General features: G+C 37.3%; 1 protein-coding gene across 2 annotated transcripts in view; it reads left to right on the forward strand.

The window, feature by feature from the left end:
* The window catches only part of LOC128645280 (mitochondrial chaperone BCS1), a 42,294-nt gene that overhangs the window by 7,923 nt on the left and 15,873 nt on the right, over positions 1-18,498 (forward strand). For both annotated transcript variants that reach the window (XM_053698142.1, XM_053698141.1), the window contains 3 exons: positions 3,247-3,386; positions 4,981-5,175; positions 5,406-5,469. In XM_053698142.1, coding sequence (XP_053554117.1) covers positions 3,247-3,386; positions 4,981-5,175; positions 5,406-5,469 — 399 coding nt within the window. The remainder of the gene's footprint in view (positions 1-3,246; positions 3,387-4,980; positions 5,176-5,405; positions 5,470-18,498) is intronic.

Consider the following 18,498-nt stretch of genomic DNA (forward strand, 5'->3'; position numbering starts at 1 on the left):
TCATATGTTCTATTAAAAAATCTTTAATAGATATGACAGTTTTAAGATTTAAGGAGGGGGTCTTTTCACATATTTGGTTAAAAATCTTTAGTATATAAGGCGACTTTAAATCTATGTATATGTGGATCTTGCTTAAGAAATTATGCAATTTATAGAATCAACCTATCTAATAATTATAGGTTATATATGCTAAAATCCCATAACTATCAAATAGGTTGATTCTATAAATCACATATTCTCTTAGGAAAGATCTATATAAGTTGTTATATATACTAGAGATCTTTAATAGAATATGTAAAATAGGTTTAATAACCAGTTTAAACACATATCGAAATGGACATGTTAGACAAATCATGCAATAATGCCAGATAAACCATAGGTTGTAAGGAATCTTATCCTTTAGTAATACAGTAGCAACAGCATAAATATATGTTAACAAACTCCGGAGTTTGCAATTACGAGTTGAATCAAGCTTAAAAAAGATCGCTAATTGTAGAGTGTGTAGCACGACATTAAGAACAGGTTTAACAAACCGGTGACATTGTGAATCATTTCAACCAATCACGATGCGGTATCGGCAAGCATGGTTTAGTAAACAAGCCGGGCGATCATCTGTCTAAGCTATGTTTGCACACCATGCGCCGATAACCAATAGAATATGTGCCAGCTTAAGTCCTCCAACCAATGAGAGGAATAGAAACAGGCTGAATTACGGCAGGAGGCTTAAAGGGACAGTATACACTCATTTTCATATAACTGCATGTAATAGACACTACTATAAAGAATAAGATGCACAGATACTGATATAAAAATCCAGTATAAAACTGTTTAAAAACGTACTTAGAAGCTTTCAGTTTAGCTCTGTTGAAAAGGCAGTTGGAAAGCCCACTGCAAGTGGGAAATAAGACACTCCCCCCTCCCCCTTCTTTTGCATATGAAAAGACCCTTTACACAAACAGGAGCAAGCTGGAGAAGGTAGCTGACGGTATTCAAATAAAACTTTGGGGCTTGGTTAGGAGTCTGAAAATCAGAGCAATGTTATTTAAAAATAAGCAAAATTATACATTTTTAAAAAAAAAAAAAACTTTATGGGCTTTTATAAATAGATCTACAAAACATTTATGCAAAGAAAAAATGAGTGTATAATGGCCTTTTAAGCGAGTTCCTTAACATATGAATATATTTAATATAGTACAACATATCAAGCTAATGGTACAACATTCTGAAATAGATATAACCTAAAAATAGATTATATACCTAAGAGATATGAAATGTATAAAAGATTGAGTGTTATTGACAATAAGCCAGTTTTTAACATCCGGTTTCTTGTGACATTTGGAATCAAACAACCTTTTAGAAGGGGTATATATAGCTGCCAGCCACTAATAAAAACCAGTCTTGATAAACGCCAAGTTATTGGCCGAAACGCGTTGACAAGCAGCTGGTAAGCATAATTTCACTCTTTATAATTGAATTTGGACGTTCCACACTATTTGTTTTTATACATTCACAGGACTTTACATTGAAATTTAAGAAGAATTCATAATGGTCTAAATAGGACTCATGGATTCTCACCACTAGGAAAGCATCTTTAATTTGCACTGTCCCAGGATCACCATCACTGGATTTCTCACCATCAGGAAACAAGTTTGTTTTATTATCCTTTTCACTATCCTTTGTTGAACATCAATGGGATTTTATGTATTAGAGTTGTAACTTTGCTTTTACACTTCTGGATTCCATTACATTTGTGCACGGATCACTGTTTTTTATTGTTTAGAGACACATACCCTTTTATATTTTTTATTTTTTTTTCATTAAATTTTTCATCTTTTCACAATTTTTTCCCTATTTTTTCAATTTAATGCACGTGCATTCATCTGTGACGTCCATCTAATTGTATTTCTATTTGTGATTTTGAAGTGGGGCATTGTTAAACACCATACCCTATTGTTTCAGCAGCTGTATGAAATTTTTTTTAACCATTATTTTATTAGCTACGGCTACACACTAGAGATTATAAGGTATTTTATAATAAATTTTATTCAAACTGACCATAAGGTTTCTATCCCACTACACAGATTAGCAACACCTTGCCTTATTGGCACTTTGAACATCAATATATATCTTTATATAATCTAAGTTCCCAGGCATAATAACTCATTAACATAGCAGCACATACTTTTGTTATAATCCTATATACTCAGCTTGTTAAACCGACATTCTGTAGTAGTGCATGTGCATATAACGCTTACGGTTTGTTTAAAACCACCCGCTACAACCTTATTGGTTCTGACATCACACCGGACGTAACAGGGGGCGTGTTATAAGATAACAAAGGTATGTGCTGCCATGTTAATGTGTTGTTATGCCTGGGAACTTAGATTATATGATGGTGAGAGTGCTTTTCCCTGGAGATATATATATATATATATATATATATATATATATATATATATATATATATATATATATATATATATATATATATATATATATATATATATATATATATATATATATATATATATATATATATAGATATATATAGATATAGATATAGATATATACAGATATAGATATAGATATAGATATAGATATAGATATAGATATAGATATAGATATAGATATAGATATAGATATAGATATAGATATAGATATAGATATAGATATAGATATAGATATAGATATAGATATAGATAGATATAGATATATATAGATATATATATAGAGAGAGAGATATATATATATATATATATATAGAGATATATATATATATATATATATATTATAGATATATATATATTATAGATATATATATATATAGATATATATATATATAATTTTATCAACTATGCAATGTTATCATATTAAAAATAAATGTCTGTCATATTATCTGTGATCTTAGCTTTTAAAAATGGTACAGATTTATCATTTTAGCATAGCTTTGTAAAATCAGTTCAATAAAACCATTTCTGCTGAGCAACACCTTTCTAATTTGAATTCAATGTATATTGTAAGAAATTTATGCAGTATGAAGTCTGAAAGAACAATAAAAATAACAATCCTTAAAAAATACATGCTGTAATTTTAAGACTATCAAACTTGTTCTACTGTGTGTTTTAATCCCTCAGATTAACTTCTGCTAACAACTGTCGTTCTATTCCTTGAATCTGAAGTTTTATGTCTACTGGCTAGTTCTATGTTTAGTTTCATTTTCTGATTGGGCCATGTTTTGTGATTTAGGTACAAAAGGAAATGGATCCGCATTGAAAGAAATAGAGAGAAGCAGATGATTGATCTACACACAGGAACCCCTTGGGAATCTGTCACCTTCACAGCAGTGGGGACCAAACGTGACATTTTCTTTAGCATTTTACAGGAAGGTATATCTGGATGTTCCAAGAAGTAAAATTGTTAATTTTAAGGGACAGTCTACTTGTTTTTATTATTGTTTTAAAAAAAAAAAAAAAAAAAAAAAAAAAAAAATATATATATATATATTTATATATATATATAATATACCTTTTTACTATCCATTCTCTAGATTTGCATAAACAACATTGTTATATTAATATACTTTATAGCCTCTAAGCTTCCCTGTTTCTAAGGCCCTTCAAAGCCACTCTTATCTCAGTGCTTTTTATTAGTTTTTTAAATCTTGCACAACAACCAGACAGTGCTAGTTCATGTGTGCCATATAGATTTCATTGTGCTCACTCTCCTGGAGAATAATGGTTGTACAAGAACCAGCACTGATAGGCTAAAATGCAAGATTTAAAAAAAAAAAAACACTTGAGATAAGGGGGCAGTCTGCAGGGGCTTAGAATACAGGTAATCACAGAGGTAAAAAGTAAGTAAGGGGTAATAAAGGGACTTATCTATCTTTTTAAACAATAACAATTTTCAAGTCGACTGTCCCTTTAAGTATTTTTTTAAATAAAATAAAAAATAAGTACAAGTAACTGGACAGTCAAAAAGCTGCACTGTATCAGTACATTAATTTATTTTTGATGATCCACCCCCTGCCAAATGTGTCTAGCTGCTGGTAAAGGATGTAGAAAATGATGTAATCGGGGCATGTGGGTGTTTTCCTCACAAAGAGATAAAGGGACATTAAACACAAATTGTAAACTACATAAATATGAACCTTCATATATAATAATAATTTTGCAATGAAAACTGTTGCTTTTGTCAGATGAGTATATTGTTTTATGTTTGTTCTTTTCACTGATTTACCTTTTTCCCAGAACAAAAGAACCCCTGCTAACCAATCAGAAACTAATATTTAGATATAGCACAAACTCTGTTTGCACTTGTGCAGACTGGGGTATCCTGTCTTTTAGCACTAGTTACCTTTGCAAAGAATGTGATTGCTGATGCAAAACTGATAATCCACATTTTTAATGCAAATGACACCACAGAAGCTTAGGAAGGGAGGGAAAAGTAAACAAAAGCTCACATAAATTGCCAAAAAGTATTAACCCAAGCCTCCCTGTTAGAAAGTCAAACAAACACAATTTTCAGATGTATTTAACAGCAAAAACCTGCAAAATAAATAATGTATATTGCAATAATGTTTCACTTGCAATAATGAAACATTTTATGCGTTGTTGAAATATCAAGTTTAAATGTCCTATATGACTGATTAAACCTTATAGGGGCTGCAGCAAATTTAATTTAGAATCCAAAGAATGGTTTGACAAAGGGTCTCTCTATGAGAAGACTGGCAGCACATGCACTATGGTTACTGCTCTCTGCTATGCCACCGGCGCAGAAACTGAGCATGTGTGACTCCTAAATGTCTTAATGGCTTCATATGGCTTATATGTAGAGTGCACTGTTTCTGTCTTCTCAAAAGTGAAAAATACACATACACTCAAAACTTTAATAATTAATGATATGCACAAAGACCAGTAACAAACAGAGGTATACATGCTCATACTCGCACAAACTAACACATTATTATTTTGTTTAAAGCTAGAGAGCTAGCTTTACGCCAGCAGGAAGGGAAAACTGTCATGTACACGGCAATGGGTGCAGAATGGAGGCTATTTGGATTCCCACGACGGAGACGGCCGTTGAGTTCTGTTGTTTTGGAAGAGGGGGTCTCTGAGAAAATTGTGCAAGATGTAAAAGATTTCATTGACAACCCCAAGTGGTACAGTGAAAGAGGTAAGGATGGCATCTTGTTTGATACTTCTGGTTCTTTGCCTTGTTCAGAAGTTGTTAGTACATTGCACTAGATACTGTATATTCTAAACATTAATTTATTGTCAGTACATGTACTAAAAATAATATATAAAGCATAAAATAAAGGCACATTTGTTTTCATGGTTGAGATCATTCGGTGTGCATGTTTAAAATTTTAATTTAGTAACTTTTTTTCAATTTCTGTTTTGCAGGAATCCCATACAGAAGAGGTTACCTTTTATATGGACCCCCTGGCTGTGGAAAGAGTAGTTTTATGTAAGAACTGAAATAATTTGTCATTTATTTTTATAATTACATTCTTGCTAAAGTAGCATTAAGTCGGATGCATACTTTTATGCATTGACTGGGCTACAATATCATTACTATTAAATTATATTGCTTAAATGTTCAATGCATAAGTGAAATGCAGCATAACTTTCAATGAAAGTGTCAATGCAGTACTACTTTTAGAATATGCTGCTATTCTTAAATTATTAAGTAAAATAATTGGTGAAATATTTATATACTAAATAGAAATTAATTATTCTGATAAAAGGTCTTTTGTCAAATTTGTTTCTCTGCCATAGAAGCAAGTGATAAAAAAATTATTATAAATCGCAGAATAAAGGACATTTTATTGTAAAATAGTCAAAGCATTTGCAGATTTCTACCAATCTTTATATACAGTACAAAAGAGCAGTTTAGGGGATGTCGATAGATTCTGGGCGAAAATTAACTTACCAAAAATAACAGATTCTCAATTAGAACTATTAAATAAACCTATAAACTCGGAAGAGATAAGACATAATTTTCTGCTGTTAGGAAAAGCAGCTGGTCCGGATGGCCTACCGGCTGAATTTTGTAAAATACTAATAAATAAAACTGTTCCTTCTCTATTTCAATTATTTCAATAATATTATATAAATGGAGACTTACCATCCCAAAACTTCAAATCAGCTAATATAATTGTAATTCCAAAACCAAATAAAGATGCTTCCCTATCCCAATCCTATAGGCCCATTTCACATGAATTACAAAATCCTAATGAAAATTCTATCACACAAATTAAAAACAATAATACCAAATCTTCTTGCAGTGGATCAAACGGGATTTGTCTCTGGAAGATCCTCCGTTACGAATTTAAGGAAAATGTTATTTGCTACAGAAAAATATGGCGAAAGAGATCAAGAAGATGGGTGCAGTAATCTGTCGGAGGCCTTTTTACAGAGAAGGCCTTCAACGGAATTGAATGACCCCATCTCTTTACCTCACTAGAGAATTTTGGTTTTAAGGGTGTGTTTTCTTTAGAATTTATTTAAAAAAATATATATATACAATTTCTGTAGAATACGTTTAATAAACGGAGAATCTTTAGAGCCAATACAGTTACAAGGCATTCAACAGGGATGCCCCCTTTCTCCACTGCTATTTTTAATATTTCTTTAGAACCCTTATTATTCTAAACCAGATTATTCCATGTATCTAAATTAGGAAGTGTAAAATGAAACTAGTATCTTATGCAGATGATTAATTGTTAGTAATTTCGGACCAAAAAAAAATTTAGAAAATATTTATTTTTTATGACGCGATGAGTCCACTGATCATCTTAATTACTAATAGGATATTCACCTCCTGGCCAGCAGGAGGCAGAAAAGAGCACCACAGCAGAGCTGTTAAATAGATCCTCCCTTCCCTCCCACCCCAGTCATTCTCTTTGCCTACGTTAGTGATAGGAAGTGGTAAAGTGAGGTGTTAGATTACATTCTTCAATCAAGAGTTTATTATTTTTAAAGTAGTGCAAGATTGTACTGCTTTGTCCTAGGGTGTAGCTGTAGTCCATATCAGTCTGTTCAGTAGAGCATTGGTGGCTTTAGAGCAATGGGAACTTGTGGGACATAATTTTCACTGCGCCTCCCATATTTCATGCTGCCCTAATCTTCTATAGTCTGAGTAATATGACTCAGTCTTTTGTTTTTCTACAGGTCGATGTGAGGAAGAGGACCTCTCAAACCTGTGCACTGCCTTGCTGTCAGGCAGTAATGTGAGGTAAGTGCTACTTTTATTTTCTGGGGCAGGAGAAACAACTCAGAAGGAAGTAAGCACATCATAGGTACCTTTCACACATTATAAAGTGACAAGATAAAAGGGGCACTTTATTATGGCTCATAAACTCTCCTAGTCTGGAGAGGACTGTGGACAGCATTATTAGCAGGCACTGGGGCTGGTAATACCGACAAGGGGAAGAGCAGAGATTGTTTTATTCATGGCTCTGGTGGTGTTTTTCTACTGTTGGGGTTAAAAATTCCCGGGAGAAATATTAGGCTTTTGGCTACGCCCACGATGGGCTTACCTCACTTACTGCGCACCACTTCTCTGCGCCTCAGTCTGGAGATCATATCGTAAAAGAGTTGGTCTATATTTGCTAGGAACGCATGGTCCGTGCTAGACATGCGTTCCTAGAACTAGGCTGTGTCTAAAATTCTCTGCAGCATTAACGGATCGTCTGCTGCGTAGGGGACAGATTCTCTTCTGTTTGTCAGTGAGGTAGGCGCCTTAGCAGCATAGCTGAGGTGTTTGTATTCTCATTTATCACTAATCTTCACACTCTGCAGTAAAAAAGTTAATGTTTAAATTTAAAGAAACAGTAACGTTTTTTTTTTTAAATGTGATATTTTTATTTGTCAATTGGGAACCAGTATGGATCAAGGGGCCCTGCAAAATGTTCTTTGCTCCTTGTGTTTTAATGTCATTGTGGAACCACCAATCCCTTTCTGTCCCTCATGTATTGAGAGGACCTTAAGTTATAAAGAAAAGATTTTTTCTGAGCCAACCTCTTCTAAAGCGGATGTTGTCCAGGAGTCTAATGTTGAGGTGAAATATATGCCGCAGCTTTCCCCTCAAGCGTCCCAGATTTTACCGCCCTCACAAGCAGTGCCCTGCGCCTTCTCTCTAACTCCTGCTGGAGTTACTTTAAGGGACATCGCATCTCTCAGGTCTTCTACAATTTCTGATGCGCTGTCTGCTTTTCCAATGTTACAGGGAAAGCGTAAGAGAAAAATCAGACACTCAGTAAGCGAGGTTTCTGATGCAATTGTTGCAGTTTCAGAGGTCCCCTCTCAGAAACCTGAGGAGGAGGAGACCGGTGTACCATCTGAAGGTAAAATTTCAGATTCAGAAAGTGTAATTCCTCTTGCTGATACTGAGGTTGTAACTTTTAGTTTTAAGCTAGAGCACCTCCGTCTATTACTTAAGGAGGTTTTAGCTACTTTAGATGACAGCGACTCCACTGTAGTTGTTGTTCCTAAGAAGTCCAGTAAACTGAACAGATATTTCGAGGTTCCTTCCTCGACAGACGTGTTTCTGGTCCCTGACAGAGCTTCTGAGATTATTACTAAGGAGTGGGAGAGACCTGGTATTCCTTTTTCTCCCTCTCCTATTTAAAAAAAAAATGTTTCCTGTAGCAGTTTCCATCAGGGAGGCTTGGCAAACAGTGCCCAAGGTGGAAGGGGCCATTTCCACCCTAACTAAGAGATCTACTATTACCATAGAGGATAGTTGTGCCTTAAAGATCCCATGGACAAGAAGTTAGAGGGTCTAATCAAAAGGTTGTATGTACACCAGGACCTGCTATAGCAGCCAGCTGTGTGCATTGCTACCGTCACTAGTGCGGCGGCATACTGGTTTGATGCGCTGTCTGATGCTATCAGGACAGAGACTTCTTTGGATGAGGTCCAAGATAGGATAAATGCTCTTAAGTTAGCTAATTCCTTTATTACGGATGTTTCCCTTCAAGTTATCAAACTGGGAGCCAAGATTTCGGGGTTTTCTATTCTGGCCCGCAGAGCCTTATGGTTGAAGCCTGAAGGTCTGCAGTTGTGTCCTCCTAAGTCTAAGCTTCTAGCTATTTCTTACAAGGGGAAGACCTTGTTTGGACCTGACCTGGCCGAAATTATCTCTGACATCACGGGAGGTAAAGGTCATCTTCTCCCTCAGGATAAGAGAAACAAACAAAAGGGACGACAAAGTAATTTTCGTTCCTTTCGAAATTTCAAGGGAAATTCTTCCTCTACTGCCTCCAAGCAGGAACAGTCCAAACCAGCATGGAGACCCAATCAGTCTTGGAATAAGGGAAAAACAATCCAAGAAGCCTGCTAGTGAATCCAAGACAGCATGAAGGGCATGCCCCCGATCCGTGACCGGATCTGGTAGGGGGCAGACTTTCCTTCTTCGATCAAACTTGGGTTCGGGATGTTCAGGATCCCTGGGCAATAGAAATAGTGTCTCAGGGATACAAACTGGAGTTCGAAAGTTTTCCTCCCAGAGGCAGGTTTTTACTTTCAAGATTATCTGCAGACCAGACAAAGAGAGAGGCGTTCTTACGCTGCGTAGGAGACATCTCCGCCCTGGGAGTGATTGTTCCCGTTCCAGTACAGGAACAGGGTCTGTGGTTTTATTCCATTCTGTTTGTGGTTCCCAAAAAAGGAGGGAACCTTCAGACCTCATGGCATCTCGACAGAATGCCAAGCTCCCGAGATACGGGTCGAGGTCCAGGAACCCCCAGGCGGAACTGATAGATGCTCTGGCGGTCCCTTGGACCTTCAGTCTAGCATACCTATTTCCTCCGTTTTGCTCTTCTTCCTCGGGTAATTGCTCGAATCAAACAGGAGAGGGCCTCAGTGATTCTCATAGCAACGGCCTGGCCTCGCAGGATTTGGTATGCAGATCTGGTGGAGATGGCATCTCTGCCACCTTGGAGACTTCCGTTGAGGAAGGACCTTCTGATTCAGGGGCCCTTCCTTCACCCAAATCTAGTTTCTCTGAAGCTGACTGCTTGGAGATTGAACGCCTAATTTTATCCAAGCGGGGGTTTTCTGACTCAGTCATAGAGACCATGATTCAGGCTTGTAAGCCTGTAACTAGGATTTACTATAAGATTTGGCGTAAATATCTCTTGGTGTGAATCCAAGGGCTACTCATGGAGTAGAGTTAGGATTCCTAGAATTTTGTCTTTTCTCCAAGAAGGTTTTTTAGAAAGGCTTATCGACTAGTTCCCTAAAGGGTCAAATATCGGCCTTATCTATTTTGTTGCACAAACGTCTGGCGGATGTCCCAGATGTACAATCTTTTTGTCAGGCCTTGGTCAGGATTAGGCCTGTGTTCAAACAAGTTACTCCTCCATGGTGTCTTAATTTAGTTCTCAGAGTTCAAGGTGCTCCGTTTGAGCCTATGCATTCCTTAGATACTAAGTTGTTATCTTGGAAGGTTTTATTTATTGTTGCTATTTCTTCTGCTCATAGAGTGTCAGAGCTCTCGGCATTGCAGTATGAGTCTCCTTACCTCATTTTCCATTCAGATAAGGTAGTTTTACGTACTAAATTAGGATTTCTTCCTAAGGTTGTTTCTGATAGGAACATTAATCAGGAGATTGTTGTTCCTTCTTTGTGTCCTAATCCTCCTCCTCAGAAAGAACGACTTCTGCACAATTTGGACGTGGTCCTTGCTTTAAAGTTTTACCTGCAGACGACTAAGGACTTTCGTCAGTCTTCCTCTTTGTTTGTGATTTTCTCTTCATACTTTTTCAAAGTTTTACAAATTTGACACTTTTGCATCGGCTGAGGCCGCTTTTGGGAGAAAGGTTCTTCAAGCAGTAGTGCCTTCCGTTTAGGTTCCCTGTCTTGTCCCTCCCGTATCATCTGTGTACTCTAGCTTGGGTATTAAATCCCATTAGTAATTAAGATGATCCGTGGACTCATTGTGTCATAAAAAAGTAAAGAAAATTTATGCTTACCTGATAAATTTTATTTCTTTTTTGTAAGACAGGTTGTGGGTTATTGTAAACTTGACACCTCTGCACCTTGGTTTTTCCTTTCTTTCCTTAACTTCGGTCGAATGACTGGAGTGGGAGGGAAGGGAGGAGCTATTTAACAGCTCTGCTGTGGTGCTCTTTGCCGCCTCCTGCTGACCAGGAGGTGAATATCCCATTAGTAATTAAGATGATCCGTGGACTCATCGTGCCAAAAAAAGAAATAAATTTATCAGGTAAGCATAAATTTTCTTTTTTAAAAACTATAGATCAATATAGTTATCTATCTTGGGTATAAGATCAACCTAGCAAAATCACAAATACTATGGTTATAAAAATCCTCTAAGGACTTAAACCTTCCCTTTCAGGATCTAGATTTACCTTTTGAAATATCTAGGTATTAAAATTGATTGTAAAATTCAAAATCTCTTATAAATTAAATGTTAAACCAGCTATGTACCATTATTTCTTCATGGAAAGATCCATCTAATAAAAACGATAATACTTCCAAGCATAATATATACTTTGCAGATGCTGCCATTAAAAATCTCTAAACTGGATATATTTCAAATAGAAAAATAAGAAAACAAGAATCAGCTTAAAAAAACTGTACTTGCCATATAAAAATGGGGGCATGGCTCTTCCAAATTTAGATTATTACAATACAGCAATACTAATGAAATATTGCCTAGACTAGCTTCTAGATAAAAAAACAAAATAATACTTACGACCTAGATCAAGAGAGGATAGGGAACATGAGTTTGATGTATATTGCATAAAATTACCGCAAAGGGTAAGATCAAGCCTTCTTTTTCAAGCTATATGCAGTGCTTGGTATAAAGATATATATATATATAGGGGCCGATTTTTCAAGGCCTGGATGGGTCCCAAATACATCTCTTTTCGCGTGAGCCTTCTTGCCTGAAACAGGAGTTAAGAAGCAGCGGTCTTAAGACCACTGCTCCTTTACTCGTCTGCCGTCTCTGAGGTGGCGGACAGCAATCCGCCTGACCGCATATGATCAGGTTGATTGACACCCCCTGCTAGCGGTCGGTTGGCCGCAAATCTGCAGGGGGCGGCATGGCACAAGCAGTTCACCAGAACTACAATGATAAATGCCGACAGCGTATTCTGTTGGTATTTATCGATGTCTGGCGGACATGATCGCTACAGCGGGAATTCTACACTGCATATATTAAACTCTTATATTATGGATGTATCTCAGTCATATTGTTTGTCTTGGATCTGGAATGTTCTTTGAATTTACTTCTGAAACTCTTGTGAATTGTGTTATTTTTATGTTGAAAGGTGTGTACATACACCTGCTTCTATGTTTGTTACGGATTAGTTTGTTCCAAACTTAATTAATTAATTAGCGTGTACACTTGTAATATACATTTTGATAATCAGTAAATATTCTATGCCACAAGATGGTGCTGTTATGTTATTACTATAAATACCTATCTTATAGTGCAACTCCCTTTTTGTTTTTATTGTGAATAATTTGAAGTAAGCATTCCAACCTTGTTTTCTCTCATAGTTTTCCCATAGATATATTGCCATCTGGGTTTTTACCTTTGACACTTGACTTGTGAAATCATATGTAGTCATTGGTAGATAGAAATATAACTTTGCATCAAAAGTAATGGATTCAATGTTTACATGTTATAAAAAAAAGTCTCAATGTAAGGTTCGGATAATAACATTCTGATATATATATATATATATATATATATATATATATAATTTCACAATGCATGCACCCACGTATATGTATAATAAAGAAATCTGTGTATACATTTATATAATGAAAAAACAATCATTTTGTTTATAAACATAATGCCGTGGAGCATGTTTACCTGCATAGAGTAAAAGCTATGATCACTTTTACTAGGAGTTTTGCTAAGACAACTGTATCACAGACATTCTATATTCATTTTATTTTTGTCTACCATCTCCCTTAATCTTTTTTTTTTTTTTTTTTTTTTATATAATATTTTTATTGAAAGATTATGCAAAGATACAGAAATTAATGCATAAGAAAACATAACATTATGTGAGGTACAGTTCAATGCAAAGTTAGGGCTTGTTTGCTCCTTCGGGCTATTTGCATTATTTTGTAAAGTGTCCAGGACAAAACATCTCAGCCCAGTGTCTTTATCAGTCTATTGTATGGTCCTGCCGACTCTGGGAGAGTGACGGACTTTTGCGATATATCCGGGGGGAAAGAAGAAGCAAAATAAAAAAGAAACAACCAAAAAAATTCTGTAGACCTAAATGTCATAAGATGCAAGCTTATTTTACAGTGCTTTTGTGTAATGACAGTTAAGTATATGTTCGTCCTCTCAACCTGTTTAATAATTGCTATTCAAATTGACTATATTCATCTATATTATTAATCTGTATTTAACTCTCTGGGTGTCGCCTGCTTGCGGTCCATCTCTCTTATCATGAGCTCATGTATGTCAACTGTTCCCTGTTGAACATGGTGGTATCTTTCTAAGTTGAGAAGTGTGTCTACTTGTCCTCTCCATTCCGCAACAGTAGGGACTACTCTAGATTTCCAATGTTTTGGTATCAATAGCTTGGCGCTATTTAGCATGAGCAACAGTAAGGCTTTGTTTGCTTTACATTCTAGTTTGGGTAATGTTAAGTATAGCAATGTTGTTATGCTATTTTGCAGTGGTTTTCCTATGGTGCGTTCCATGTGGCTAAGTATTCCCACCCAATAGTTGTCTAGTTTGTTGCAGTCCCACCATATGTGTGTTTTGGCGATCCCTCACCTCCGCAATCTCTCCAATATTTGCCCGAGGCAAGTTTGTATATACGCTGCAGTCTGCTCGGTGTCAGATACCATTGTGCAAGAAATTTTTAGCTTGATTCCTGCACTCAGTGAGATTGAAGTTGTTTTAGTTATTTGAAAGGCTAGTTGCCATTGTTTGAAGGAGATCTCTTTATGTAGTTCTTTTTCCCATTGTTTTGTATATGTAGGGAGTGTCTGAGGGTTTCCTTCAAGTAGGAGATTATATATTAGGGAGATTGCATGTGCTGTAGGTGAGTTCAGTGTGCACAGCTTTTCGAATGTTGTTAGTTGTCTCATTAAGCTAACTTTGTGTTTGTGTCGCTAGATAATGGCTTAATTGAGTATAAGTGAACCAATTCATGCTTTTATCAGGTAATTCTTCCGTGATGTCACAGGGTGCATTCTACAAAAGGTGTGTTGTAATCTGTCTCTTTATCCAAGCGGTTCCAGGGTATTGCAGCGTTTTGGTATATTGGTGTCAATGGGGAATATCTCGAGGACATGTTCGTGGAGGTGTTGATTATGTTGTCCCATTGTGTGTAAAAGTCTATTAACAAAGGGTATGTTGTCGTAATTACTGATCTATCTTTCTCATGGGTCCAGGCCTCCAAACCTGCATTTTTAGTATTCATAACATCACAGTCCAGTTGCACCCATACTTTGTTTGGGTCTTTGAGGCACCAGTCAAGGAGTCTGTGTAAAGTGATCGCTTGCTTGTATATTTGAATATTAGGTACCCCGAGGCCTCCTTTATCCCTGGGCATGTAGAGTGTTTTTCGGCTACTCTGGGTCTAATTCCTCCCCATATGTACTGTTCTATTAGGTTTTGTATCTTGTGTATATAGTTGCTAGGGAGTGGAATTTGTGTGGTTTGAAGTAGGTACAGCAACCTGGGGAGCACATTCATTTTGATTACATTAATTCTCCCCACCCATGAGATTGACTTGTTTTTCCATCTGGACAGATCAGCAATTAGTGTGTTTTCGAGTACTTTGTAATTTTCTTGGAATAAGACTTGGTGGTCTGGGGAGAGATTTATCCCTAAGTATTTCCTTTTTTCCTTTTGCTGTCTCAGTGTACAATCCTTTAGTGTCTCCTCTAGCTCCTGCGGGTTATATGTGATGTTCAGTAGCTCTGATTTAGTAATATTGAGGTGGAAGTTGGAGAAATACTCGTATTCCCCAAAGGTGGTCAGTGCTTTGTCAAGTGATTTGTCTACTTTGGTTAGTGTTAAGAGTACGTTGTCCGCATATAGTGCCAATTTGTGTTCGCATGTTTTAGTGGTTATCCCTGTGATAAACCTATCTTCGCGGATCCTCTGTTCCAAGACTTAAATTGTCATAGCAAAGAGGAGCGGCGACAGAGGGCAACCTTGTCTGGTACCGTTTCTTATTGTCAATTTATTGGACAGCAGGCCGTTCACTTTTACTCTGGCTGTGGGTTTTCTGTATAATGCAAAAATTCGTTCTGTAAAGGTATTGCTAAATTTCATTTTGGTCAGGACCGCTTTTAGAAATGGCCAATGTACCCGATCAAAAGCTTTTTCAGCGTCGGTCGAGACGAACACTGAGGTGATGTGTTGATGTTGTGCATATGCCATCAGCTGCAGCGCCTTTAGCGTATTGTCTCGCGCTTCCCTTCCCGGTATGAACCCCACCTGATCTGGATGTATTAATTTGGGTAAATATCTGTTGATTCTGTTGGCCAAAATTTTGGCGTATATTTTGATGTCCGAATTTAAAAGTGATATAGGACGGAAATCTGGTTTTTTTCCTGGCTTGGGAAGTACAGTGATGTTTGCCTCTATCATTTGGTCGGTAAACCCACCCTCCTTCAGCAGCGAGTTATAAAGGGATGTCAAGGGAACCAACAGCCGATGGATATAGGTTTTATAATCTTTTATTCCTAGACCGTCTGGGCCAGGGCTTTTGCCGTTTGGCATGCTTTTTATGGCTATTTTAATTTCCTCACTCGTGATTGGCCTATCCAAAGATTCAGTTTCTTCTGCCGTAAGCATGTGCAATCTGACTTCCTCTAAGTATTTGTCCAAGTCTGTCTGTGAACTGTCATTTCTAATGTTGTATAGTTTCTCATAATATAGTCTGAACGTCTCTGCTATTTTCTTACTGTCATTCTGCTTATCCCCTGCTGCGTCCGTTAGTGTGTATATGTGAGTGTTCAGATTTTTCCGTTTCAGTGCTTTAGCTAGCGAGGGCCCTATTTTGTCATTCACGTCAAAGTACTTTTGCTGTAATATTGAGGCCTTTCGTTGGTATTCTTTGATGAGGTGTTTAAGTCAGTCTTGATCTTGGTTAGTGCTTGCAGTGTGGCAGTGGAGGTGATTTTTTTTTTTTTTTTTTTTTTAAACTCTGTTTCCCAGTATCTAATTTGAGATAACGAGGAGTTTGTAAACTGGCGGTGCTCTTTAATCTCTCTTGCCTTATATTTGATGAATTCTCCTCGGACCACACATTTGTGGGCCTCCCAAATTGTGGTGTTGGGCATATTGTCTGAAGTATTTTCCTCAAAATAGTGTCCCAGTACTGAGTCTACTGCTATTTTTACTAAGGGGTATTCTAGGGTATGTTCGTCCAGTCTCCATGTGAAGGGGCGTGTGGGTATGTCAGGCCATGCTATTATGCATTGTACTGGTGCATGATCAGACCATGTAATGGGAAGTATGTTAGAGCTTTCTATCAATGATAGCCTTATCTGGTCTGCTATCAGGTAATCTATCCTGGTGTATACCTGGTGCGGGTGGGAATAGAAGGTGTAATCCTGTGTGTCTGGATTCAATGTCCTCCAGATATCGTATAATTTAAGGAATGGAGTTGTGTATTTATGGTTTTTATAACCTTTTGTGGTGTACTTGTTTTTCCAGTGGAGGTGTCTCGTGCGGGGTTAAAGTCCCCTGCTAGATATAGTATGCCAATTGTGTGCTCTAGTAGTAATTGCGCTATTTGTTTGAATTTCATTTGTTGCCCCTGATTAGGTAGGTAAATGTTAGCTAGCGTCACTTGCGAGTTGTACAAAGTACCCCTGATCAGTATGTAAGAGCCGTCAGGATTTCTCAGTATGAAGGTTGGTTTAAAAGGGATAGAGTTCTTGACAAAAATGCCTACCCCTCCTTTCTTAGCATTTCCAGACGCCAAATAGAAAGTTTTGTATCTATGGTTTATGAATCTAGGTTCCTTGCCTCTCTTGAAGTGTGTTTCTTGTATGCATAGAATATCACCTCCTTCTTTATACAATTGGGTGAATGCAATTGATCTCTTTTCTGGGTTTTTGAGGCCCTTTGCATTGATAGATATCAACTTAAGAGTGTGTGTTGGCATCTTGTCTGTTGGTGTTCAGCCTTAATGATATTGTTTTGAGTCTCTCGTTTTTGTGTGGTTTGGTTATCTAGGGGTGCTCACTGTTTTCTCATGTGCTAGATGTTTGTTGCCTTCTTTGTGTTGGTTTATGGGTAATCTATGTACCTGTCAAGCTTATCTAATCAGGTGAGAGGTACGAACTGCAAATGGTAATTCAAAATACAATAGACACGGTCTAAAAGCTGTGTGGTGAGTATAAACAGTATGATCAATAATAATACAGTATTAACAATCTTACAGAAAAAATAAACGGTGTGCAGGGTAATATCCCCGCTACCTAATCCAACATTTGAAATATCAACATTTTAGTTATTTATACGACCTGTTCTCCCAGTTCATTTGTTAGTGTCCCTTTGCTCCTGTGCCTGTGGGCTACCAAGTGCCCAAAGTGAGCTTTCCTGTTCGGCAGAAGTGTTTGTTGTATTGGATTGTGTTGCTGGTTCTTGTCTGGCATTCTTCCCCGATGTGGGTCGAATCCTGTCTTTGGTTATTTGCGGTGCAGGGTTGCTATCTTTCAGCTGCTCCCGTGACTTTATGCTGATCTGCAGTGTTTCGCAGAAATGTGAGAAGTCGTCCTGATTTTTATAAATTGCAGTGGTGTCTCCTCTAGTCGCAATGATGCTTACCGGAAAGCCCCACCTGTAGGGTATGTTGTTTTCTCTTAAACAAAAGGGAAAAAAAGAGGACAAATCCGGATAGATAGCCAGTGCAATAGAGTTTTATTCATCAGTAGGGTAGTTTAGCAAGGACGGCTTAAACTAACTGACATGTTTCGCGCATGTCTCATGCGCTTCTTCAGAGATGTTTTCTCTTAAGGCAGAAGTGATGTGACTTAGCTCCCATCGCTTCTGAAGTGTTGCGGGGCTGAGATCTGTAAAAATCTGAATGCCGTTCCCTGCGTGGGTTAAATCTTATTTTTGCCTTGAATGTTTTAGGATTTCTTTCTTATCTTTAAAATGGAGTAACTTTAGTATCACGTCACAAGGTGGTGCTTTGGATGTGGGTTTGGATCTTAAGGCGCGATGCGCTCGCTCTATAGATACTTCTGGTGCGCTGTTGTTCCCTTTTATTGTGCGAAATAAGTCCTGTAGGCAGCCTTCAAGGGCTCCTGGTTGTATAGATTCAGGAATTCCTCGCACCCTGAGATTGTTCCTCCTCCCCCTGTTGTCCAAATCTTCCACTTTTTCCAGTAAATTGTATATGGTTTCCTCCTGGTCGTATACCAAACGTGACGTGTTGTATGTCCTTGTAGGTTGTATTGTGATTTTCTTCTAAATTCGTGACTCATTGCGTCACACTTGACAAATCTCTCTTTAAGTCACCAT

The sequence above is a fragment of the Bombina bombina genome, chromosome 1 (genome assembly GCF_027579735.1).
Source record: "Bombina bombina isolate aBomBom1 chromosome 1, aBomBom1.pri, whole genome shotgun sequence".
Taxonomy (NCBI): Eukaryota; Metazoa; Chordata; class Amphibia; order Anura; family Bombinatoridae; genus Bombina; species Bombina bombina.